At 54.5% G+C, this 27143-nt stretch overlaps 1 protein-coding gene across 1 annotated transcript in view; it reads left to right on the forward strand.

Moving 5' to 3' along the window:
* The window catches only part of LOC132245859 (NACHT, LRR and PYD domains-containing protein 12-like), a 48458-nt gene extending 21901 nt beyond the window's left edge, over positions 1–26557 (forward strand). Inside the window, exons 3-10 of the mRNA XM_059719037.1 lie at positions 5075–5248; positions 6000–6173; positions 8855–9028; positions 10718–10891; positions 12720–12893; positions 13652–13823; positions 16501–17604; positions 26459–26557. Coding sequence (XP_059575020.1) covers positions 5075–5248; positions 6000–6173; positions 8855–9028; positions 10718–10891; positions 12720–12893; positions 13652–13742 — 961 coding nt within the window. The 3' untranslated portion in view covers positions 13743–13823; positions 16501–17604; positions 26459–26557. The remainder of the gene's footprint in view (positions 1–5074; positions 5249–5999; positions 6174–8854; positions 9029–10717; positions 10892–12719; positions 12894–13651; positions 13824–16500; positions 17605–26458) is intronic.
* The last annotated feature ends 586 nt before the right edge of the window (positions 26558–27143 follow it).

Below are 27143 nucleotides of genomic sequence, written 5' to 3' on the forward strand. Positions count from 1 at the left end.
TTCATACAAACACACATACATGCATTCACACCCCCTATCCCTGCTCACAGTCACACATATGCACACCTCTGTGCCTCCTCACACACACACACACACACACATGCATGTGCATCCTCACATGTGCACATACACACACTGTCATCTGTGCCGCCTCATGCACACACACCCACACACATAACCTGTGCCTCCTTGAATACACAAGCACACCGCCCAATGCCTCCTCTCTCAAACACACAGACACACCCCAGTGCCATGTCTCACACTCACATGCTCACACCCTCTGTGCCTGCTCATACTCACCCCCTCCTTGCCCACACACACGTGCGCACACACACACCCGTGCCTCCGCGCACACACTACACACCCCAGTGCCTCTCTCTCTCTGACACATACAGATACACACATATTCACACACACCTCTTGCCTTTTCATACACACATACCCCATGTGCCTGCTCACGCTCATACACACACCTGTGTGCCTCCTCACACACACATACCCATGTTCCTCCTCAGACACAACCATGTGCCACCTCACACATTCACCCCCCCACACCCCTCTGTGCCTCTTCATACACCCCCCCGTGCCTCTTCTCTCTTGCACACAAACATCCCCATGTGCCTCCTCACACACACACACACACACACACACACACACACCCTGGTCCTCCTCTCACACACACACACACACACACACACACAAACACTCACCTGTGCCTCCTCACAGACACACACCCACACACACACCCTGTGCCTCCTTGAATACATGTGCACACAGTCCTGTGCCTCCTCTCACACACACAGGCACACCTTAGTACCATGTCTTGCACTCACATGCTCACACATGCACATGCACACACACTCACTTCTGTGCCTCTTCATACACACACACACACACCTGTGCCTGCTCATACTCACACAACCATATCTGTGTGCCTACTCATACACACACACGCACACACACACACACACACACACACACACACACCGGTTCTTCCTCAAACACACACACACTACACACCCCAGTGCCCCCTCTCTCTCATACACACGCACATCCACACACACCCCTCTTCATACACACACACATACATGCACATGCCCTGTGTCGTCTCACACTCACACACACCCATGTACCTCCTCACACACACATAACCATGTGCCACCTCACACATACACATACCACTGTGCCTCCTTCCACTCTCTCTCACACACCCCCCAGTGCCGCCTCTCTCTCTTTCTCTCTCTCACACACACAGGTACACACACATCCATGACCCCCTTCATACACACACACATACATGCATGCACACACCCCTGTGCATTCTCACACTAACACACACCTGTGTGCCTCCTCACACCCCCATGTGCCTCCTCATACACACATAACCATGTGTCACCTCTCACACACACATGCGCGCACACACACACCCTGTGCCTCTTCATGCACACACACATACCTGCATGCACATACCCCCAGTGCCTGCTTACAATCACAGACATGCACACTTGTGCCTCCTCACACACACATACATACATGCATGCACACACCCTCTTTGTCTGCTCTCAATCACAGACACACACACTTGTGTGCCTCCTCCCACACACACACAGCACGGTGCCCCCTCAAGCGCACACACACACATGCACACACACACTACACACCCCAGTGCCTCCTTTCTTACTCTCACAGACACACACACATCCACACCCCCTTCATAATACACACATATATGCACGCACACACACACCATGTGCCTTTTCACACTCACAACCCTCCATGTGCCTCCTCACACACACAACCATGTGCCACCTCACACACACACACACTCACACCCCTGTTCCTCCCCCCACACCCACCATTGTGCCGCATCTCTCACACACACACACACACACACACACACACACACACACCCTTCTGGCCTCCTCTCTCTCTTGCACACACATGTCTCTTTTCATACACATACACATCACTGCCTCCTCTCTCACTGCCCCCTATGTGCCTCCTCACCTGCACACAGAATCCCGTACCTCCTCACACACACACTCACAGACACACACACACACACACACACACCCACATAGCCTGTGCCTTCTCACATACACATGCACACAGCCCAGTGCCTCCTCTCCCACATACACAGACACACCCCAGTGCCTCATCTCAAGCTCAGATGCATGCACATGTGCACATACACACTTCTGTGCTTCTTCATACACACACATATGTGGAAGTTACTCATCATGGTGTCCTGTGACCAGTGGGGTCCCCCAAGGCTCTGTCCTTGGACCCATACTGTTCAACATCTTCATGAATGATGTGGACACTGGAGTCAGAAGCGGACTGGCCAAGTTCGCCGATGACACCAAACTCTGGGGCAAAGCATCCACACCAGAAGACAGGTGGGCGATCCAGGCTGACCTGGACAGGCTCAGCAAGTGGGCGGACGAGAATCTGATGGTGTTCAACGCCGATAAATGCAAGGTTCTCCACCTTGGGAAGAAAACCCCGCAGCATCCTTATAGGCTCGGCAGTGCTATGTTGGTTAGCACTATGGAAGAAAGAGACTTGGGGGTCATCATTGACCACAAGATGAATATGAGCCTGCAATGCGATGCTGCGGCTAGTAAAGCGACCAAAACGCTGGCTTGCATCCATAGATGCTTCTCAAACAAATCCCGGGACGTCATTCTCCCCCTGTACTCGGCCTTAGTGAGGCCGCAGCTGGAGTACTGCATCCAGTTTTGGGCTCCACAATTCAAAAAGGATGTGGAGAAGCTTGAGAGAGTGCAGAGAAGAGCCACGCGCATGATCAGAGGTCAGGGAAGCAGACCCTACGATGACAGGCTGAGAGCCCTGGGGCTCTTTAGCCTGGAAAAGCGCAGGCTCAGGGGTGATCTGATGGCCACCTACAAGTTTATCAGGGGTGACCACCAGTATCTGGGGGAATGTTGGTTCACCAGAGCGCCCCAAGGGATGACGAGGTCAAATGGTCATAAACTACTACAAGACCGTTTCCGGCTGGACATAAGGAAGAATTTCTTTACTGTCCGAGCCCCCAAGGTCTGGAACAGCCTGCCACCGGAGGTGGTTCAAGCGCCCACATTGAACACCTTCAAGAGCAAACTGGATGCTTATCTTGCTGGGATCCTATGACCCCAGCTGACTTCCTGCCCTTTGGGCAGGGGGCTGGACTCGATGATCTTCCGAGGTCCCTTCCAGCCCGAATGTCTATGAAATCTATGAAATACACACATGCATGCACACCCTGTGCCTTCTCACACTTGCACACAAACCCATTTGCCTCCTCACACAAACACCCCTGTGTTGACACACACCTGTGCTTCCTCACACACACACACACTCACAGACCCACACGCCTGTGTCTCCTCACGTACACATACATACAGCCCAGTGCCTTCTCACAGACACACACACAACACACTCTTGTGCCTCCTCCCTTGCTCTCTCTCTCTCACAAACACACACAAGCATGCACCTACCCCCATGCCTCTTCACACACACACACACACACAGACGCAACCCTGTGCCTCCTCACACACACACCCCTGGTCGTCCTCACACAAACACACATCTCTGTGCCTTTTCATACACACATACATGCATGTACACCCCTGCCTGCTCACAATCCCAGACACACACCCATGTGCCTCCTCACACACTCACACATACATACACATACACACACCCTGTACCTCCTCACACTCACACACACTGCTGTGTGCTTCCTCTCACTTAAACACACACACACTCACAAGGCCCGGTGCCTCCTCACAAACACACACACAATGCACCTGTTTGCCTCCTCTCTCTCACACACATCTACACACACCCCTTGTCATACACACACATACATGCAAGAACACTCTCCCTGTGCCTCCACACACACACACACACACACACACACACACACACACACACCCCTCTGTGCCTCTTCATATATGCGTGCACAAACTCCCTGTGCCTGCTCACAATCACAGACGCACACATACACCCCCGTGTGCTTGCGCGCTCTCTCTCTCTCTCTCACACACACACACACACACACACACACACACACACACACACACACACACCACCCATATGCCTCCTCACGCACCCCCCATATGCCTCCTCTCTCACACACACACATCCCTCTGTGCCTCTTCCCACACACACAAACTCACATGCACGCATCCCTGTGCCTGCTCACGCTCATATACACACTCACCTCTGTGTCCCTTCAGACTGGGGACCTCAATCTGCCCCCCCCCCCCCGGCCCTTTCCCCTGCCGGGGGGGGGTGTGGAGTGGAGGACAGTGCGTACTTGGCCTCCCCAACCCATTTGTTCCCCTCTGCCTGTGGTGGGAACTGCTGCGGGGCAGGAGCGCGTGGGGGCGGCGGGGGCGCAGGGGCAGTGAGGGCACCAGCAGAGCAGGGCTGCTCAGCACCACAAACCAGCGGGGAGAGGAGGGACAGCCGCAGCTGGACCCGCACCCTGGGCAGTGAAGGGGGCAGGCAGCTCTGATTTTCTCGGATAAAAAGCCAAAATCAGACACCAAAATCTCTGGGGATTGAGAATGTATTTGATGATGATAACGGCGGCACTGGGCGGTTTCCAAACTGGTTTAGAGTTGTAACTATATCAATTAAAGACTGTTTTCCACTGGTACCTGTGTGCATAGTGACGTTTCATTTTAATTTGGAAATACATGGATTCTGGGGGTTTTAATCAGAGAATTTGGGATTTTTATCAGAAAGCTTGGATTTTTTTTTAACCAAGAAAACCAAGATCCTGCCAATAACATCCTTGATTTAAACCAGCGGCGGCGGCTGTGGAGCAGGCCGTGCCACCAGGCTCACGTAGTGCATCCTCTCCAGGGCTTGATTTTCCCCAACCTCCTGCGGGTCTGCCTTGGTTTGTCATTGGGCAAGGCCTGAAACCGGGACCTTTCTGCCTCGTCCGTCGTGTGACTGTGCTTCAGGAGAGGTCGGTGGGGGGCGCTGCCTGTCACAGCATCTGTGACGGCCTCGTCCATGCCCTGGTCACTCTGCTCTCTGCTTCTCTCTCCTCCAGGTTGGGGCGTTTTCGTCTCCCAGCCGCCTGCTGTGGGGATCTCGCCGCTGCTCTCAGCACCAGCCCCAGCCTGACGGAGCTGGACCTGAGTTATAACGATGATGTGGGGGCTGGCGGCGTGCGGGTGCTGTGCGAGGGACTGAGACACCCCAGGTGCAAGGTGCAGACACTGCGGTAAGGAGCAGCCGCTTCCTCCGGGCACTCACTAGGTCTCTGTGGAAACGTCCAACACGGCGAGGTGTCTTGGTCCTAGTGCTTGGGAGAGCGGACTAGGTCGGCGGAGCGCACACACCTCGGTCTGTGCTTCTGGCACTCTGCTGGGTCGGGTGACCATACTATTTTTACAAAACTCCAGGATTGTGGTAAGAAAATATGGGATGGGGGGAACCACGTGCACACACATACACACCCCACCCCCATGTCTACTTTCTCACATACACACACACACACACACCTACCTCTGCACCCCACTGCCTACATGGACACACATAGACCCACACACAGCCCCAACCCCATGGCTCCCAGGAGCCCTGATGGTGGAGCAGAGCAGGGTGTGACAGCATGGGGACCTACGGCCATCGTCCGTGTAGAGGCAGGACCCAGCTGGGAGCAGCCCCTGTGCTATGCTCTCTGGGTCCTGCCAGCCCCTCTTTCCTCATTGGCTGGGAGGGGAGGGTTGGGGCTGGGCCCTTCTCAGTGCTGATTGGCCACAGGTGCAGCACAGACATTGGGGCTGAGCAGGAAGGGCTGGTTTCTCCTTGGCCAAGAGGTAGATCGTGGGGCAGGGGAGGAGGCGGGACTTCTGTCCCCTTTTCCATGCTGATTGGTCAGGGAGGGGGCTGGTGGGAGGAGCTACCTGTCAGAGCAGCTGTGCTGGCCCCGTCCACACCCTGATCTCTCCGCTCTGTTCTTCTCTCTCCTCCAGGTTGGGGAGGTGCAGCCTCCCAGCCGCCTGCTGTGGGGATCTCGCCGCTGCTCTCAGCACCAGCCCTAGCCTGACGGAGCTGGACCTGAGTGATAACCGTGATCTGGGGGCTGGCGGCGTGCGGGTGCTGTGCGAGGGACTGAGACATCCCAGGTGCAAGGTGCAGACACTGCGGTAAGGAGCAGCCGCTTCCTCCGGGCACTCACTAGATCTCTGTGGAAATGTCCAACACGGCGAGGTGTCTTGGTCCTAGTGCTTGGGAGAGCGGACTAGGTCGGCGGAGCGCACACACCTCAGTCTGTGCTTCTGGCACTCTGCTGTTTGCGGCGACCACAGAAGTTTTAGCGAAATGCAGGATGCACTAAGGAAGTCCAGGATGGGGTGCACTATGCGCGTGTGCGTCTGTGCATGCATGCACACCCTCTCCACGCACACATGCACGCACATGGGTGCGCACTGCCCCTGTGCTTCACACACACACGAATAAACACTGTGCCCTGTGCCTCCTCACACACACAACCCCCCTGCTCCTCTTCACATATGCACAAACACACTCACACACCTCTGTGCCTATTAATGCACATACACATACATGCATGCACAAACCCATGTCTGCTCACACTCACATGCACACACACTTGTGTGCCTCCTCCCTCATACACATGCATGTACATCCTCACACACAAGCACACACACTCACCTGTGCCTCCTCACACACACCCCTGCACAAACACCGTGTGCCTCCTTGAATAAGCGTGCACACAGCCCACATGTGTGAGTCCTCACACACACAGACACACCCAAGTGCTCTGTCTCACACTCACATGCACACACAGAGACACATCTGTGCCTCTTCATGCACTCACACATACATACACGCACACTGACCTCTGCCTGCTCATACTCACACACATACCCGTGCCTACCCCCCCCACACACACACACACACACTCCCCAGTGCCTCCCCCATCCTTCTCTCACACTCACTGAAACCTGCTTGCCTCCTCTCTCTCTCTCTCACACATCCACACACCCTCCTTTTCATAAACACACATACATGCATGCACACACACCCTGTGCCTCCTCACACTCACACACACAGAGCCATGTGCCTCCTCACATCTCTCGTGTGCCTCCTTTCACACAAACACAAACATACAGACACACAGACGCAACCCTGTGCCTCGTCACACAACCCTCCCGGTCTTTCTGTCACACACACACACGCATACACCCCTCTGTGTCTCTTCATACACATACAAATACATGCACTCACACCTCCTGTGCTTGCTTACACTCACAAACATACACACTTGTGTGCTTCCTTACAACCCACACACAGTCATCTGCATCCTCACACACACATACACACACAGTCACCTGTGCCTCAGAAACACACACACACCCTGTGCCTCCTCAGATACACATGCACACAGCCCAATGCCTCCTCCCTCACACACACAGACACACCCCAGTGCTGCATCTCATGTTCACACACACACACTTCTGTGCCTCTTCACACACACACAAACATACATGAACACCCGTACTGTGCCTACTCATAGTCACATATGCACCCCCATGTGCCTCCTCACACATGACAACACCCCCCGTGCCTCCTCTCTCACACACACACACACACACACACAGAGCCTTCTTGCACACATACTCACACACACACATACACGCACACCCTGTGCCTCCTTACATACATGTGCATGCAGCCCGGTGCCTCCTCTCTCACAGACACACCTCGGTGCCTCATCTTGCACACACATACACACACAACAAACCATAGTGCCTCTTCTGTCACACAAACACACACACATGCACACAGCCCTGTGCCTCCACACACAGATACACAATCTCACAGACACACATACATATACACACCCCGCTGTGCCTCCTCTCTCCAACACACACCACACCCTGCACCTCCGCACACACACATAAACACACATATATACACAAACCCCTTTGCCTCCACCCCCCCCACCCCCCCGTGCCTCCTCACCCTGCAGGCCTTGATCTGCCCCCATGGCCCTTTCCCCTCCCCCGCCCCTTCCCCCACAGACTTACCTACAGGGCTGGGGGGCGCAGCGCGCACTCGGCCTCCCCAACCCATTTGTTCCCCTCCGCCTGTGGTGGGAACTGCTGCGGGGCAGGAGCGCATGGGGGCGGCGGGGGCTGCGGGGGAATGAGGGCACCGGCAGAGCAGGGCTGCTCAGCACCACAAACCAGCGGGGAGAGGAGGGACAGCCGCAGCTGAACCCGCACCCTGGGCAGTGAAGGGGGCAGGCAGCTCTGATTTTCTAGGATAAAAAACCCAAATCAAACACCAAAATCTCTGGGGATTGAGAATGTATTTGATGATGATAATGGCAGCACTGGGCGGTTTCCAAACAGGTTTAGAGTTGTAACTGTATCAATTAAAGACTGTTTTCCACTGATACCTGTATGCATAGTGACGTTCTATTTCAATCCTGGAAATGCATGGATTCTGGGGGTTTTAATCAGAGAATTTGGGATTTCTATCAGAAAGTTTGGATTCTTGATCCGAGAAAACCAGGATCCTGCCAATAACATCCTTGATTTAAACCAGCGGCGGCGGCTGTGGAGCAGGCCGTGCCACCAGGCGCACATAGTGCATCCCTCTCCAGGGCTTGATTGTCCCCAACCTCCCGTGGGGTTCCCTTGGTTTGTCATTGGGCAAGGCCTGAAACCGGGACCTTTCTGCCTCGTCCGTCGTGTGACTGTGCTTCAGGAGAGGTGGGTGGGGGCGCTGCCTGTCACAGCATCTGCGACGGCCTCGTCCATGCCCTGGTCACTCTGCTCTCTGCTTCTCTCTCCTCCAGGTTGCAGTGTTGCCATCTCCCAGCCGCCTGCTGTGGGGATCTCGCCGCTGCTCTCAGCACCAGCCCCAGCCTGACGGAGATGGACCTGGGTGGTAACGATGATCTGGGGGCTGGCGGCGTGCGGGTGCTGTGTGAGGGACTGAGACACCCCAGCTGCAAGGTGCAGACACTGCGGTAAGGAGCAGCCGCTTCCTCCGGGCACTCACTAGGTCTCTGTGGAAATGTCCAACACGACGAGGTGTCTTGGTCCTAGTGCTTGGGAGAGTGGACTAGGTCGGCTGAGTGCAGACACCTCGGTCTGTGCTTCTGGCACTCTGTTGGGTCGGGTGACCATACTATTTTTACAAAACTCCAGGATTGTGGTAAGGAAATATGGGATGGGGGGAACCACGTGCACACACTTACACATGCTACCCCCACACCTACTTTCTCACACATAGACACACACACCTGTGCCTCTGCACCACTCTCCCCACATGGACTCACATACACGCACACACAGTGACTTGGACGAGGGAGTGAAGTGTACTCTGTCCAAGTTTGCAGATGACACAAAGCTATGGGGAGAAGTGGACATGCCGGAGGGTGGGAACAGCTGCAGGCAGACCTGGACAGGTTGGACAAGTGGGCAGAAAACAACAGGATGCAGTTCAACAAGGAGAAATGCAAAGTGCTGCACCTAGGGAGGAAAAATGTCCAGCACACCTACAGCCTAGGGAATGACCTGCTGGGTGGCGCAGAGGTGGAAAGGGATCTTGGAGTCCTAGTGGACTCCAAGATGAACATGAGCCGGCAGTGTGACGAAGCCATCAGAAAAGCCAATGGCACTTTATCGTGCATCAGCAGATGCATGACGAAGAGGTCCAAGGAGGTGATACTTCCCCTCTATTGGGCGCTGGTCAGACCGCAGTTGGAGTACTGCGTGCAATTCTGGGCGCCACACTTCAAGAAGGATGCGGATAACCTGGAGAGGGTCCAGAGAAGGGCCACTCATATGGTCAAGGGCCTGCAGACCAAGCCCTACGAGGAAAGACTAGAGAACCTGGACCTTTTCAGCCTCCGCAAGAGAAGGTTGAGAGGCGACCTTGTGGTTGCCTATAAGTCCATCACGGGGGCACAGAAGGGAATTGGTGAGGATTTATTCACCAAGGCGCCCCCGGGGGTTACAAGAAATAATGGCCACAAGCTAGCAGAGAGCAGATTTAGACTGGACATTAGGAAGAACTTCTTCACAGTTCGAGTGGCCAAGGTCTGGAACGGGCTCCCAAGGGAGGTGGTGCTCTCCCCTACCCTGGGGGTCTTCAAGAGGAGGTTGGATGGGCATCTAGCTGGGGTCATCTAGACCCAGCACTCTTTCCTGCCTATGCAGGGGGTCGGACTTGATGATCTATTGAGGTCCCTTCCGACCCTAACATCTATCTATGAATCTGCAGCCCCAACCCCGTTGCTCCCAGGAGCCCTGATGGTGGAGCAGGGCATGGTGGGACAGCCTGGAGACCTACGGCCATCCTCCATCCCCCTCCACATAGAGGCAGGACCCAGCTGGGAGCAGCCCCTGTGCTATGCTCTCTGGGTCCTGCCAGCCCCTCTTTCCCCATTGGCTGGGAGGGGAGGGTTGGGGCTGGGCCCTTCTCAGTGCTGATTGGCCACAGGTGCAGCACAGACATTGGGGCTGAGCAGGAAGGGCTGTTTTTCCCTGGCCAAGGGGTAGATTGTGGGGCAGGGCAGGAGGCGGGACTTCTGTCCCATTGTCCATGCTGATTGGTCAGGGAGGGGGCTGGTGGGAGGAGCTACCTGTCAGAGCAGCTGTGCCGGCCCCGTCCACACCCTGATCTCTCCGCTCTGTTCTTCTCTCTCCTCCAGGTTGTGGTCTTGCCATCTCACAGATGCCTGCTGTGGGGATCTCGCCGCTGCTCTCAGCACCAGCCCCAGCCTGACGGAGCTGCACCTGGGGGGTAACAGTGCTCTGGGGGCTGGCGGCGTGCGGGTGCTGTGCGAGGGACTGAGACATCCCAGCTGCAAGGTGCAGACACTGGGGTAAGGAGCAGCCGCTTCCTCCGGGCACTCACTAGATCTCTGTGGAAACGTCCAACACGGCGAGGTGTCTTGGTCCTAGTGCTTGGGAGAGCGGACTAGGTCGGCGGAGCGCACACACCTCGGTCTGTGCTTCTGGCACTCTGCTGTTTGCGGCGACCACAGCATTTTTAGCGAAATGCAGGATGCACTAAGGAAATCCAGGATGGGGTGCACTATGTGCGTCCGTGCATGCATGTACATTCTCCCCAAGCACACATGCACACACACACATATGCACACCCCTGCCATGCTTCACAGACACACAAATGAAACACTGTCCCTCCTCACACACACAACCCCCCTACTCCTCTTCACATATGCACAAACACACTCATACACCTCTGTCCTATTAATGCACATATACATACATGCATGCACAAACCCGTGCCTGCTCACACTCACATGCACACACATTTGTGTGCCTCCTCCCTCATACACACCCATGTACAATCGCACACACACTCACCTGTGCCTCCTCAAATACACATGCACACAGCCCAGTGCCTCCTCCCTCACCCTCCCGCAGTGCTGCATGTCATGCTCACACACACACACTTCTGTGCCTCTTCACACATGCACACAAACATATATGAATACCTGCCCTGTGCCAACTCATAGTCACATACACACCCCCGTGTGCCTCCTCACACGAGTATACCCCCCGCGCCTCCTCTCACACAGACACAGACACACACACACACACACACACACACACACACACACACACACACAGCCTTCTCGCATACACACACTCACAGACACACACACACACATAGATGCACACCCTGTGCCTCCTCACATACATGTGCATGCAGCCCGATGCCTTCTCTCTCAGCGACACACCCTGGTGCCTCATCTTGCACACACATACACACACAACAAACCATAGTGCCTCTTCTGTCACACACACACACACATACATACACGCTCCCCCCCCGTGCCTCCTCCCCCTGGGGGCCTTGATCTGCACCCCCACAGCCTTTTCCCCTCCCCTGCCCCTTCCCCCCCACACTTACCTGCAGGGGTGGGGGGCGCAATGTGCACTCAGCCTCCCCAACCCATTTGTTCCCTTCTGCCTGTGGTGGGAACTGCTGCGGGGCAGGAGCGCGTGGGGGCGGCGGGGGCTGCAGGGGCAGTGAGGGCACCGACAGAGCAGGGCTGCTCAGCACCACAAACCAGCGGGGAGAGGAGGGACAGCTGCAGCTGAACCCGCACCCTGGGCAGCGAAGGGGGCAGGCAGCTCTGATTTTCTAGGATAAAAAACCAAAATCAAACACCAAACTCTCTGGGGATTGAGAATGTATTTGATGATGATAACGGCGGCACTGGGCGGTTTCCAAACAGGTTTAGAGTTGTAACTGTATCAATTAAAGACTGTTTTCTACTGGTACCTGCATGCATAGTGACGTTTCATTTTAATCCTGGAAATGCATGGATTCTGGGGGTTTTAATCAGAGAATTTGGGATTTTTATCAGAAAGTTTGGATTTTTTTTTAACCGAGAAAACCAAGATCCTGCCAATAACATCCTTGATTTAAACCAGCGGCGGCGGCTGTGGAGCAGGCCGTGCCACCAGGCTCACGTAGTGCATCCTCTCCAGGGCTTGATTTTCCCCAACCTCCTGCGGGTCTGCCTTGGTTTGTCATTGGGCAAGGCCTGAAACCGGGACCTTTCTGCCTCGTCCGTCGTGTGACTGTGCTTCAGGAGAGGTCGGTGGGGGGCGCTGCCTGTCACAGCATCTGTGACGGCCTTGTTCATGCGCTGATCTCTCTGCTTCTCTCTCCTCCAGGTTCCGGCGTTGCCGTCTCACAGCTGCTTGCTGTGGGGATCTCGCCGCTGCTCTCAGCACCAGCCCCAGCCTGACGGAGCTGGACCTGAGTTATAACGGTGATCTGGGGGCTGGCGGCGTGCGGGTGCTGTGCGAGGGACTGAGACACCCCAGGTGCAAGGTGCAGACACTGCGGTAAGGAGCAGCAGCTTCCTCCGGGCACTCACTAGGTCTCTGTGGAAATGTTCAACACGGCGAGGTGTCTTGGTCCTAGTGTTTGGGACAGTGGACTTGGTTGGCTGAGCGTAGATACCTCGGTCTGTGCTTCTGGGACTCCGTTGGGTCGGGTGACCATACTATTTTTACCAAAATCCAGGATTGTGGTAAGGAAATATGGGATGGGGGGAACCATGTGCACACACTTACACATGCCACCCCCACGCCTACTTTCTCACACATAGACACACACACCTGTGCCTCTGCACCACTCTCCCCACATGGACTCACATACACGCACACACAGCCCCAACCCCGTTGCTCCCAGGAGCCCTGATGGTGGAGCAGGGCATGGTGGGACAGCCTGGAGGTCTACGGCCATCCTCCATCCCCCTCCATGTAGAGGCTGGGCCCAGCTGGGAGCAGCCCCTGTGCTATGCTCTCTGGGTCCTGCCAGCCCCTCTTTTCCCATTGGCTGGAAGTGGAGGGTTGGGGCTGAGCCCTTCTCAGTGCTGATTGGCCACAGGTGCTGCACAGACATTGGGGCTGAGCAGTAAGTGCTTTTTTTCCCTGGCTAAGGGGTAGATCGTGGGGCAGGGCAGGAGGCGGGACTTCTGTCCCCTTTTCCATGCTGATTGGTCAGGGAGGGGGCTGGTGGGAGGAGCTACCTGTCAGAGCAGCTGTGCCAGCCCCGTCCACACCCGGATCTCTCCGCTCTGTTCTTCTCTCTCCTCCAGGTTGGGGGGTTGCCGTCTCAGATGCCTGCTGTGGGGATCTTGCCGCTGCTCTCAGCACCAGCCCCAGCCTGACGGAGCTGGACCTGAGTGATAACCGTGATCTGGGGGCTGGCGGCGTGCGGGTGCTGTGCGAGGGACTGAGACATCCCAGGTGCAAGGTGCAGACACTGCGGTAAGGAGCAGCCGCTTCCTCCGGGCACTCACTAGATCTCTGTGGAAATGTCCAACACGGCGAGGTGTCTTGGTCCTAGTGCTTGGGAGAGCGGACTAGGTCGGCGGAGCGCACACACCTCAGTCTGTGCTTCTGGCACTCTGCTGTTTGCGGCGACCACAGAAGTTTTAGCGAAATGCAGGATGCACTAAGGAAGTCCAGGATGGGGTGCACTATGCGCGTGTGCGTCTGTGCATGCATGCACACCCTCTCCACGCACACATGCACGCACATGGGTGCGCACTGCCCCTGTGCTTCACACACACACGAATAAACACTGTGCCCTGTGCCTCCTCACACACACAACCCCCCTGCTCCTCTTCACATATGCACAAACACACTCACACACCTCTGTGCCTATTAATGCACATACACATACATGCATGCACAAACCCATGTCTGCTCACACTCACATGCACACACACTTGTGTGCCTCCTCCCTCATACACATGCATGTACATCCTCACACACAAGCACACACACTCACCTGTGCCTCCTCACACACACCCCTGCACAAACACCGTGTGCCTCCTTGAATAAGCGTGCACACAGCCCACATGTGTGAGTCCTCACACACACAGACACACCCAAGTGCTCTGTCTCACACTCACATGCACACACAGAGACACATCTGTGCCTCTTCATGCACTCACACATACATACACGCACACTGACCTCTGCCTGCTCATACTCACACACATACCCGTGCCTACCCCCCCCACACACACACACACACACTCCCCAGTGCCTCCCCCATCCTTCTCTCACACTCACTGAAACCTGCTTGCCTCCTCTCTCTCTCTCTCACACATCCACACACCCTCCTTTTCATAAACACACATACATGCATGCACACACACCCTGTGCCTCCTCACACTCACACACACAGAGCCATGTGCCTCCTCACATCTCTCGTGTGCCTCCTTTCACACAAACACAAACATACAGACACACAGACGCAACCCTGTGCCTCGTCACACAACCCTCCCGGTCTTTCTGTCACACACACACACGCATACACCCCTCTGTGTCTCTTCATACACATACAAATACATGCACTCACACCTCCTGTGCTTGCTTACACTCACAAACATACACACTTGTGTGCTTCCTTACAACCCACACACAGTCATCTGCATCCTCACACACACATACACACACAGTCACCTGTGCCTCAGAAACACACACACACCCTGTGCCTCCTCAGATACACATGCACACAGCCCAATGCCTCCTCCCTCACACACACAGACACACCCCAGTGCTGCATCTCATGTTCACACACACACACTTCTGTGCCTCTTCACACACACACAAACATACATGAACACCCGTACTGTGCCTACTCATAGTCACATATGCACCCCCATGTGCCTCCTCACACATGACAACACCCCCCGTGCCTCCTCTCTCACACACACACACACACACACACAGAGCCTTCTTGCACACATACTCACACACACACATACACGCACACCCTGTGCCTCCTTACATACATGTGCATGCAGCCCGGTGCCTCCTCTCTCACAGACACACCTCGGTGCCTCATCTTGCACACACATACACACACAACAAACCATAGTGCCTCTTCTGTCACACAAACACACACACATGCACACAGCCCTGTGCCTCCACACACAGATACACAATCTCACAGACACACATACATATACACACCCCGCTGTGCCTCCTCTCTCCAACACACACCACACCCTGCACCTCCGCACACACACATAAACACACATATATACACAAACCCCTTTGCCTCCACCCCCCCCACCCCCCCGTGCCTCCTCACCCTGCAGGCCTTGATCTGCCCCCATGGCCCTTTCCCCTCCCCCGCCCCTTCCCCCACAGACTTACCTACAGGGCTGGGGGGCGCAGCGCGCACTCGGCCTCCCCAACCCATTTGTTCCCCTCCGCCTGTGGTGGGAACTGCTGCGGGGCAGGAGCGCATGGGGGCGGCGGGGGCTGCGGGGGAATGAGGGCACCGGCAGAGCAGGGCTGCTCAGCACCACAAACCAGCGGGGAGAGGAGGGACAGCCGCAGCTGAACCCGCACCCTGGGCAGTGAAGGGGGCAGGCAGCTCTGATTTTCTAGGATAAAAAACCAAAATCAAACACCAAACTCTCTGGGGATTGAGAATGTATTTGATGATGATAATGGCAGCACTGGGCGGTTTCCAAACAGGTTTAGAGTTGTAACTGTATCAATTAAAGACTGTTTTCCACTGATACCTGTATGCATAGTGACGTTTCATTTTAATCCTGGAAATGCATGGATTCTGGGGGTTTTAATCAGAGAATTTGGGATTTTTATCAGAAAGTTTGGATTTTTTTTTAACCGAGAAAACCAAGATCCTGCCAATAACATCCTTGATTTAAACCAGCGGCGGCGGCTGTGGAGCAGGCCGTGCCACCAGGCTCACGTAGTGCATCCTCTCCAGGGCTTGATTTTCCCCAACCTCCTGCGGGTCTGCCTTGGTTTGTCATTGGGCAAGGCCTGAAACCGGGACCTTTCTGCCTCGTCCGTCGTGTGACTGTGCTTCAGGAGAGGTCGGTGGGGGGCGCTGCCTGTCACAGCATCTGTGACGGCCTTGTTCATGCGCTGATCTCTCTGCTTCTCTCTCCTCCAGGTTCCGGCGTTGCCGTCTCACAGCTGCTTGCTGTGGGGATCTCGCCGCTGCTCTCAGCACCAGCCCCAGCCTGACGGAGCTGGACCTGAGTTATAACGGTGATCTGGGGGCTGGCGGCGTGCGGGTGCTGTGCGAGGGACTGAGACACCCCAGGTGCAAGGTGCAGACACTGCGGTAAGGAGCAGCAGCTTCCTCCGGGCACTCACTAGGTCTCTGTGGAAATGTTCAACACGGCGAGGTGTCTTGGTCCTAGTGTTTGGGACAGTGGACTTGGTTGGCTGAGCGTAGATACCTCGGTCTGTGCTTCTGGGACTCCGTTGGGTCGGGTGACCATACTATTTTTACCAAAATCCAGGATTGTGGTAAGGAAATATGGGATGGGGGGAACCATGTGCACACACTTACACATGCCACCCCCACGCCTACTTTCTCACACATAGACACACACACCTGTGCCTCTGCACCACTCTCCCCACATGGACTCACATACACGCACACACAGCCCCAACCCCGTTGCTCCCAGGAGCCCTGATGGTGGAGCAGGGCATGGTGGGACAGCCTGGAGGTCTACGGCCATCCTCCATCCCCCTCCATGTAGAGGCTGGGCCCAGCTGGGAGCAGCCCCTGTGCTATGCTCTCTGGGTCCTGCCAGCCCCTCTTTTCCCATTGGCTGGAAGTGGAGGGTTGGGGCTGAGCCCTTCTCAGTGCTGATTGGCCACAGGTGCTGCACAGACATTGGGGCTGAGCAGTAAGTGCTTTTTTTCCCTGGCTAAGGGGTAGATCGTGGGGCAGGGCAGGAGGCGGGACTTCTGTCCCCTTTTCCATGCTGATTGGTCAGGGAGGGGGCTGGTGGGAGGAGCTACCTGTCAGAGCAGCTGTGCCAGCCCCGTCCACACCCGGATCTCTCCGCTCTGTTCTTCTCTCTCCTCCAGGTTGGGGGGTTGCCGTCTCAGATGCCTGCTGTGGGGATCTTGCCGCTGCTCTCAGCACCAGCCCCAGCCTGACGGAGCTGGACCTGAGTGATAACCGTGATCTGGGGGCTGGCGGCGTGCGGGTGCTGTGCGAGGGACTGAGACATCCCAGGTGCAAGGTGCAGACACTGCGGTAAGGAGCATGCTGCTTCCTCCGGGCACTCACTAGGTCTCTGTGGAAATGTCCAACACGGCGAGGTGTCTTGGTCCTAGTGTTTGGGAGAGCGGACTAGGTCGGCTGAGCGCACACACCTCGGTCTGTGCTTCTGTGACTCTCTTGGGTGTGGTGACCATGCTATTTGTAGTCAAGTCCAGGACGCAGTTAAGGAAATCCAGAATGGAGTGCACTATGCATGTGTGTGCATGCTCGCACACACATGCGCACACACACACACACACACACACACACGCAAACAGACACACAGACACACACACACACTCTAACCTCCCTTCCTGCATGAATATACATGTCAGCACACACACAGACCCCGAGCCTGTGGCTCACAGGGGCTGTGATTGCGTAGCGGGGCAGGATGGGACAGAGCAGAGGTTCATGGCTGGACTCTATCCTGTGCACGGGGAGGCTGCACTGTTCTTGAGGAGCTGGGCTGAGTACATGTGAGCAGGGTGGTACCAGTCTGGGCCTTTCCTTCCTCTCTCACCAACCCGACCAAACCTGAGTGTACAGTCGCCCGAGCGTGGGGGTCAATGTCCTCCTTGGTCCTGCAGAGCGGAAGAGAAGCAAGGAGTGTGTTATCTGGAGCGGAGGCTGAGGCCCTAACAGTGGGGTGTGGCAGTGTGTCACAGGGCTTATGTAGCAAGTTGGAGTCTCGGGACCGCCATGACGCCCCTAGTGGCTCCACAGCCTGTGTCCATCTCTGCCTCTAGGGTGTCTTCCCTTCGGTCTCGCCTGCCACACCTTGATGTAATTATTAGATTGAAAGAGAGACTGTCTTGAAAGTCCTAAAGCAAACCTTATGATATCCTCTACCGAGCAGGTACCCCCAAACGCTGCTGGTCTTGACCCAGCTCTTGAGCTGTGTGGGCGCTCTCGCCTGCCTGTGCCCCAGGACACCTTTGAACTTTAGGGGCTATGTGACAGGTGACAAGCCTGGGGCCAAATCTTGAGTCAGCCTCCCTGCCTGTCTATGTAGGGCAGTCTGCCCAGTCTCACCGTCCACGACTTTGCTGTAACAATGAACTGGTGGTAAATGTAGGAGGGTGCCTGTTACATGCCCCGGTGCCAGGGGGTGCTATACATGGCTCCATACCATCCCTACACCATGGCTCTTGCCTCACAGCTGGCATCATGAGTTCTTAATGTCGCCAGCCCCACACTGGGCCCCATAACACTCTAGTCTGGATCCCAACTAAATCCCTCCTAATCAGGCAGTCTACTCTGCCTTCACCAGGTAGCCAAGCTCTCCGACCCCTTCTCCCTCTTGGGTGTGGCCCCCTGGGACCTTTGTCCACACAAGCCCGGGCCTCATCTCCAAGGCCACTCAGAGCCCCAGCTCCCCAGCTCTGGGCATCCCTTACGATGGGTCCCTGGCCTTTCAACCATCCTGGTCCTGGCCCCGATATGGACCAGTCGAGAGTACCTTAGGTCAAGTCCAAGCTGCTCACCCCCTCTCCTATGGGTTTGCCTTCTTGGGTCCCACTACAGGGCTGCCCACCTGGCTGTGGGGGCTGGAGTTATTAAAGTGCTCCTACCTGCCTTTCACCAAGGAGGTGAGCAGTCCTAGTATTTGAATGCAGTTCCTGCACCACCAGCAATCCCACCAGGCCTTCCTTCCCAGGCAGGGTACAGTTTCAGGTCATGTCCAGGACCAGGAGTCTTCCAGCCATCCCCTCAGTCCTGCCTTTACCTCCTGGATGGTGCACAGCGCCAGGGAGCTGGATGGTGCTGCTCCCTTGCTGCAAGCAGCAACTACTGTCTCTGCCTGGCTGACCTTTGTTTGAAAATGGCCGCCTCAATCAGGCACCTGTTGGGTGTCTACTCCAGCCCTTAAATAGGCTAATTATGTGGCTCTGTCCATCCATACACCATGTCCCATGCCTCACAGGTGTCACTGTACTGTCATTCTCTCTTGGGGCTTCAGCCTTCTCATCCTCCACCTCACCTTCTAGCCTGGGCCCACTGCACTGGACCTGACTTCAAGGCACCAGCTCTAGTCTTGCCCCAGGTCCCTGCGCCCTGCCTGCCAGCCCTCTTGGGTGCCAGGCTCCTCTGCGCCATTCTGGGCTCTGAGGCCCCATGCTCAGCCCTGCTCCAGGCTCTGCACTCACTGTGCCTTGAGCCAGCCCTCCAACGGGACTGGAGGTGACCACATGCTCTAGGGCAGTAAGGGGACTTCCAAAGACCATGCCTCAAAGTCACAACCCAAACCATCAACCACATTGTAAGACCTCTGCCTACAACACACACTTTCCCTTTTGCGCAAACAAGTATTAAACAAGGGAAAGCACACTACCCCTTCCAGAAGAAAGCCTTTTCCCCTACTCAGAAGAGCCCAAGCTCTGGGAGCAGCCTCCACTCTGGGCTCTCACTGCTGTGCTCTGGTCCCAGGTCCCTCAGGTAGCTCTTCCGCTCCAGGGAGCTCCTCTCCCCGGCAGCAGCACAGCCAGGCTGCTTCAGGCTTTATCCTGCCAAAATGCAGTTACCCGGGCAGCCTCCAGGATATTACTGCCGGGGAGAGGAGCTCCCTGGAGTCTAAGCCCAACCTGCTCCCAAGTCATTGCCCCCTGATTGCCTCTGGCTGCACCTTCTGCCTGCTTCTGAGCCCCGATGCATTTGGCAAGGGGTGAGTGGTGGGGGCAGTCACTCCCTGGGTCCCAGAGCCAGGACAACGAGGACCAGGGGTCACATCTGAACCCTTCCTGTGCTGCTTGTGGCCTGTTCAGCTGCCACTTGGACACCCCCGATGGAGGTGAAGACTGTTATCAAATCTCCCCTCCGTCTTCTCTTCTCCAGACTCTACAGCTCCACTTCTCCCACCTTCCTCTGTACTTCTTTTCCAACAAGAATATTGCAGAGGCTTTTAGCCCCATGGTGTTATAAATGGTCCCTTCAAGGACACATCGTATCAGCTTTTTGAATGACTGGGGTTTTGAAACTGTAAATGCTCAAGTGACAGATCTGGGAATGAATGGTTCCTCCGAAGTCCTTCCTGCTGGGCTGACTTGTCTGTATCAGAACTGATGCAATACGGGCCCCCTGGGAGCTGTGCGATACCATCTGTTGTTGGCTACAAATGTCCAGCTCGGAATCCTTAAAATTCTGGTTTATTCGGCGGATTGAAACGCTGTAATGAAGTCAAATCATAAACCTTGGGGCTGCTCCCCGAACACACACACATGCACACACACTGTAGCGAGCTACAAGAGTCAGGTATACCTATCCCACAGGCGCTGGAGTCTGCCGTCGACGGCCAGTCGAGGCTTCTTTCAGCGTGGTGTTATCCTCCAGAAAGGGGTCGCCGGCTGGTCATTCTGGCTGGACACGTCGGGTGCTGGTCAAGTTGGAGATCAAGAGGGCGCCACTGAGGTCATTTTTCACTGCTTTTTATCTGTCCTTGGCAGACTTTGGTGACTCCCCAGTTTTCAGGTTTGCCCAATCCAGGGGTCGTTGACCCTCGTGGGACTTCCCCCTCGGTGGCTGCTGTATGGCATCTGTCAGCCCTAGTGGTCGTCCGCATGTACGTGCAGGTTTGGACATCCGTTGATAAATTTGAATAGGGCTCTGGGAGTGGTTGATGTGGAGATATTCAGCCCAAAGTTGGTCCCCGGCCTTGATTAACTCAGACCAGGGCTTCTAGCCCTTTATCAGTGAGGTTTAGAGAATTTCCGGTTGCTACATTGTCTCCTATTGATTTCTTCCCTTGGTTGATCTGTGGTTTCCCTTGGTGTTAATAGCTGCCTGCTACTGTGTTATGCGTTCAATCACTGATTCACTCGCTCTTTCAGGGGCCCGCCTGATACAGGGAAGCGGCAGTTTGACTCCTGCCCTTGTTAACATTGTTACAGTGTATAACTTACTTCTGAAATTAAACACATTAGGTTAAAAGGTGAGGAGTATAAAATATAAGCTACAAATGCCATGGCACACAAATAGATAAAAATACCAAAATATAAGGGGAGATACAAAATGCACACATACAAACTTTAAAACACAATTCCTTATCTTAAACTGAAAGAGAGAGGAAGGAAGAAAAGGTAGAGGAAGAGAAACATATCCAAAGAGGGGAGAGCAACTGCAGGCAAGAGGAAAAGGGGGCTTTCTGCTACATTATTCCCCCTCTTGACATCGGCCTTACACGAGGGTGATGTCACTATATTGTTTGAACACCATTGTTCAGGTATATAGACAGGAGGTGTGTCATCTTCAGCTGGTTTGATGTTAAAACAAAACGTAGGCAGTTAAAGATATTGAAAGAGAAAAGTCTTGGGGGGTGGAAGAGAGAAAATAGCATAACGAGGTTGATTTGCACAGTTACAATGGTATCGTTGTCTCTTTGCTTATTAAAACGTGACTTTGAATGCAGTTTTTTTACACACATCTTGTTATACTGATCTTCTAAATAGCATTTAAATCCTTAAGTACAGAGAAAACAAAACAAAACAAAACCCAAAAAACAGAGTACACATGACCTTTAATAAATATCCTTTTGCTAACCAAGTGGAATCTAAAACCTTTTGAGAATTGCTGCCCTTGTTTCAAATATCAGAACAACTTTCCAGGCCAAGCGGACGGAAGTGTTCTGGTCTGGGATCCACAGACAGGCTCAGTCTTTAGAGAGGGTATTACCAATGACTCTTATTATATCTTTATGATATCATATGTATTTAAACTGTCACAACTTAAAACAAACCAACCAACCAAACATAAAACATATAACAAGACCCACAAACAGACAAGACAATTTTTGCCATGGCTGTGATGAGGAAGATGCTGCTGATGGTAGTGAGGCCTCATGGTTTGTCGGTCACCTTTGACTACACTGTGGCTTCTGCAAAAGAAACCAAACGCACACAAACCTGCCAAGGAAAACTCCTCGCATGGCTGATTATTCTCATTTACCAAGTGCAATGCTGACATGTGCAGTGGCAGTGCACACAGCAGTTTCCATTCTTGAGGTGCTTTTCTTTTATAGTGAAAAAGTGGAACAGTTACCTACAGGACGGTGGCCATCCTAAGTTGAGGATTTTTCTGGCCTTTTCCTGCCTCAACATTGAGGTGGGCACTGATCAGCCTTTCCGATGCGTATTTTCCAACGGCTCAGAGCCATTTCTTCCTGCTAGCCAAGAAGGGTGGCCGGCAGGATTAAGAGATTGGTTACCCTGTTCCTCGAGGGTCAGGTGGTTGGTGGCTCACTTCTTTTTTTTTTTTTTTTTTTCCAAGCTGGGTCACTGGGATGCTCTCCTCATGACACCAGGAATCCTGTTAACAAGGCTAGATTCAGGGTTAGATCTATTCTGCTCCCTTAAACAGTTTCAGCTGGGACACATGTACCCATTTTCCTGCTTCAGGTCCCATTTCCTCCCCAGTCAGCTCTGCCGTTCTGATAAGCGGCTGGGCTAGAGGCTTTCCATGCCATTTCCCTTTTGGTTCCTCATGCTGCATTAAAAACTTCCACACTGCTGACCGAATCCCGTTTTCCCCCTCTCTTTCCTTTGATACCCTTGGGTTATCCCAGTGTGGGGCAATAATTTGGACCCCCAACTCCCCTATCAGTTTTGGGGTATGCACTTCCATTAGAATAGGTAACCATATAATTCGGTGCATCATTAAGCTTTTATCTGAACTGGGTGGCTGCAATTGCCCCCCCTTGATGTCCAATTAACCTCTCTGCATCCTGAGCCCGGGCTAGGACTTCTCCCAGCACATATCTCCCGGTCTCTCGGAGCAGCCCCATCAGTTCAATTATGGGCTGATGCATGCCTTCCTGTACCTCCTTCCAAAACCCAGGAGGGTAATCTTTACTTCTTATGTCCGATGTCCGTTTGTTCTCCTTGTCTAGGGGCAGAACCATCCCTGACAGCAATCCCAACATAACACACCGGATCACATAGTCCCTAACAGGTTCCCCAGGTGTCTGGTGGCTAGCCCCAAACTGTCCCTTAAATGTCTTTCTTCCCAAACTGATCCCCAAACCCACTATGCTCCGGAGAATATTGTCTCCCCCAAAGCTGTCCTCCTGATCCATAGCTGCCTGAATCTCTGGGGTGGCGCAAGCCCTTAGTAGGCGATGCCATTCCTGGACACTCAGGGTTTCACACTCCACTACATTCAGGGATTTCTGCAACCACTGTCCCAAATTCCTAATGTTAGCAGATCCCAGGGTCTTGCCTGGGGCTGCTAGATCAGCTCCACTGAGGGGGACCGTTACCTGTGTGGTTTCTGTGGGTTTTCCCTGAGTATCCCGAGTGACTGAGGTCCGCGTGATTGCCCTCAGCTCAGGCTCCAGGGTCCTTTCTTGATCTGACCTAGGGTCTTCAGGAGAGGGCTCCCCTGCATCCTCTGGGTCTCCCCACATCTCCCCACCCCAAATCTCTCCCGGATTGAAGGGGATGTCTGGGTCCCTGGCTTGGTCTCCCCAGATGACAGCTGCTACTTGCAGGCTGCGCTCCTGGAGTTCCTTTTTCAAACGGTTAATGGTATTTAGACAGGGGCCATGGTTGGCCTTGGCTCCCTTCTCGGCTTGGTCTTTAGCCATTGTCTTTACCAATTTTTGCAAGGCTTCTTGGCTAGCCTTTTCTTGGTCCAGTAATTCCAATTGTCAGACGTTGTCTTGATTTATTTTTCTCAATTGCTCATTTTCATTTTCCAAGTTCTGAGACAACCCCTTTAGAGTCTGGTTCCTGGTTTCCAATTGGACACATCTATCTTTTAGAATTTGGGTTTGCTCCTCCTTTTCCTCAATTTCAGAGGCTTGCTGAGCTTTTTCCTCAACTGCTGTTTTTACAGCATGCCATAGCAGCCAGACCAAGGCACTGTGTTGCCTTTGAACTGGGGGTTTTTCACAAAGGCAAAATCTTTCAAATTGGGCTTCAATGTCCCCTGTGGAAAAGCCTGGGATGCACACATCCTCCCTCCGTGGGCTGGGTCCACCCTTCAGAATCTCCCTATGGAGAGGGGACATTTCCTCCCTCCGTACCCACTTATCTTCTTGGCCTCCTGCTCCAACCTTAGGGGTTTTTTCCTAAACAAAGACATTTTCCTCAACATGCCTCAAGCCTGTCAGGTTCCTTGAGCCCTTGTGCTCCCAACTCTGCCTCTGCGCCTGCAGTTCTACAGCCAAATCCCTTCCTTGGGATATGTCCACCCCCTTGGGTGACAACTAAATCCAGACCCTCCTTGGGTCTGCCCACCCCCTTGGGCGAGTCTAAATCCTAGTCCACCTCTTGGGTGACTATTGCCCATCCACCTCCGTGGACGTGGGTTCTATCTGGAGACACGGTCTCCCCAATTACCAAACCACTAATAATCCTACAATAATGCCTGCGTTCTCCACCAAATAACGTTGGCTACAAATGTCCAACTTGGGATCCTTAAAATTCTGGTTTATTAGGCGGATTGAAACACTGTGATGAAGTCAAATCATAAACCTTGGGGCTGGTCCACACACACACACACACACACACACACACAGAGTAGTGAGCTACAAGAGTCGGGTATACGTATCCCACAGGTGGGTGGGCAATAGTCACCCAAGGGGGTGGACTAGGATTTAGAGTCGCCCAAGGGGGTGGGCAAACCCAAGGAGGGTCTGGATTTAGTTGTCAACTAAGAGGGTGGAGTCTGCCGTCGATGGCCAGTCGAGGCTTCTTCCAGCGTGGTGTTATCCTCCAGAACGGAGTCGCCAGCTGGTCCTTCTGGCTGGACGGTCAGGTGCTGGTCAAGTTGGAGATCAAGAGGGCGCCACTGAGGGTCACTTTTCACTGCTTTTTATCTGTCCTTGGCAGACTTTGGTGACTCCCCAGTTTTCAGGTTTGCCCAATTCAGGGGTCATTGACCCTCATGGGACTTCCCCCCCCGCGGTGGCTACTGGACATCTGTCAGCCCCAGGGGTCGCCCACATGTACGTGCAGGTTTGGGCGTCCGTTGATGAATTTCAAATAGGGCTCTGTCTTTGAATCCAAGACAAGGGACTTCTTTCCCAGGATGCACGGGGAAAGCAACCTCATTTGGGACCGGAATCAATGCAGTCATTCCACGAATCTGAAGCATTCCTGCATGGTGGGGAACAGGGACGCCTCCCGTGGCGGGTGTGACACTGCCGAGACCCTCTCCTTAGAGCAGCCGTAGACGACAACCCAGCGCCCTGGCTCTTGCTTGCTTTCTTCTGTTTGTGACCAGCCGTCCCAGCCTCCTCCTCCCAACCTGGCTGTGCAGCAGACACGAAGATCAGGCGATGCCACTGCCGTGCTTGCAGCTGGGATGGATCCTCACCTCCCCAGCTGCAATCCAGAGGCAGTTTGTGCCCAAGGCTGCAGGAGCACAACAGCTGCTGGGAACAGGCCGTAGGGGCAGGTGCTGCTGCAGCCTGCGAGGAGGTGCTGTAGGACACGGCCAGGAGAGCTTAGATGCTATTGCTTCCATGCAGAGATGATTAGTGAGACTGCATCTCCCTCCCTCTGCACACGGAGCAGCCCCCGAGAAAGCAGCAGAGCAGGCTGTGTGGGGAAGTGGTGGCGGTGGGAGCAGCAGGCAGGGGTGGGAATGAGAGACGCTGCGGGCTCCAGCAGGCGCCGGGTGGGGGCTCTGATTAGCAAGGGCCGCACTTTTGTTCTCTCTGCGCAGGGCTGTCACAGGGGGACCTGCTCCGTGCTCGGGGCTGAGGAGCTGCTGCCAGATAAGGCCTGTCCCAGCACAGACCCCCGTGGTGTGCAGTGTCCCGGGGTCCATGGCATCTCCGTGGCGATACCCACAGAGAATTCATGCTGTTTTCTTTTTTTTCTTTTTTTCTGCTCCTTTTCCCCCAAAGGTTGGACCTTTACATACTAAATGCAGAAACAAAGCAAGAGCTGGAGGCTGTGAAAGGAGTGAAGCCTGGTCTGGTCATAAAGGACATGCAGAGTGAAAATGCAGACTGGTAAACCCTCATGCACCGGCTGCCCGGCCAGGAGCTGGAGGAGAGGGGCGGAGCTGGGACCACCTGGCACTCCAGCTGGGCACCGTCGCTGCCAGGGACTCCAGCAGCAATGCGCAGCCTGCGTGGTAGGATTTGGGTGAAGATGGTCAAGGCCAATCTCCTGGGGGTGGCAGAGCCTCATAAAGAGGTGTGTGTGCTCCAGGGTTGGTCTGCCTCTGGTGGGGCTTGGTTTCAGGGGCTGGGGAGGGGAGAGAGCAGCAGGGCTGAGGGCTCAGGCCCGGGGACCGGGAGCTGTGGGCTCCTGAGGGGTGTGGGTACCTGGATCTTTCTACTTCTGGGGGTGGAGAAGAAGCCCCCAAAGCCCCTCTGGAGCCCATGGGGAGTTTCCAGTCTGCCCTGTAGCTGTCCCTGGGACTTGTGCATCTCCAGGGCGTTTGCAGTGTCACGTGCTTCCACAGCCACAGAGCTGGTGTTTTCTGTCTCCATCCCGAGCATTGCATTTTCCTGGCGTATCTTTGTGTCCGTCTTGTTGGAGTCCAATAAAGATCCCACTTTGAGAAACTGCCTTGCACTGTGG

This window comes from Alligator mississippiensis, chromosome 15, assembly GCF_030867095.1.
Source record: "Alligator mississippiensis isolate rAllMis1 chromosome 15, rAllMis1, whole genome shotgun sequence".
In the NCBI taxonomy this organism is placed as follows: domain Eukaryota; kingdom Metazoa; phylum Chordata; order Crocodylia; family Alligatoridae; genus Alligator; species Alligator mississippiensis.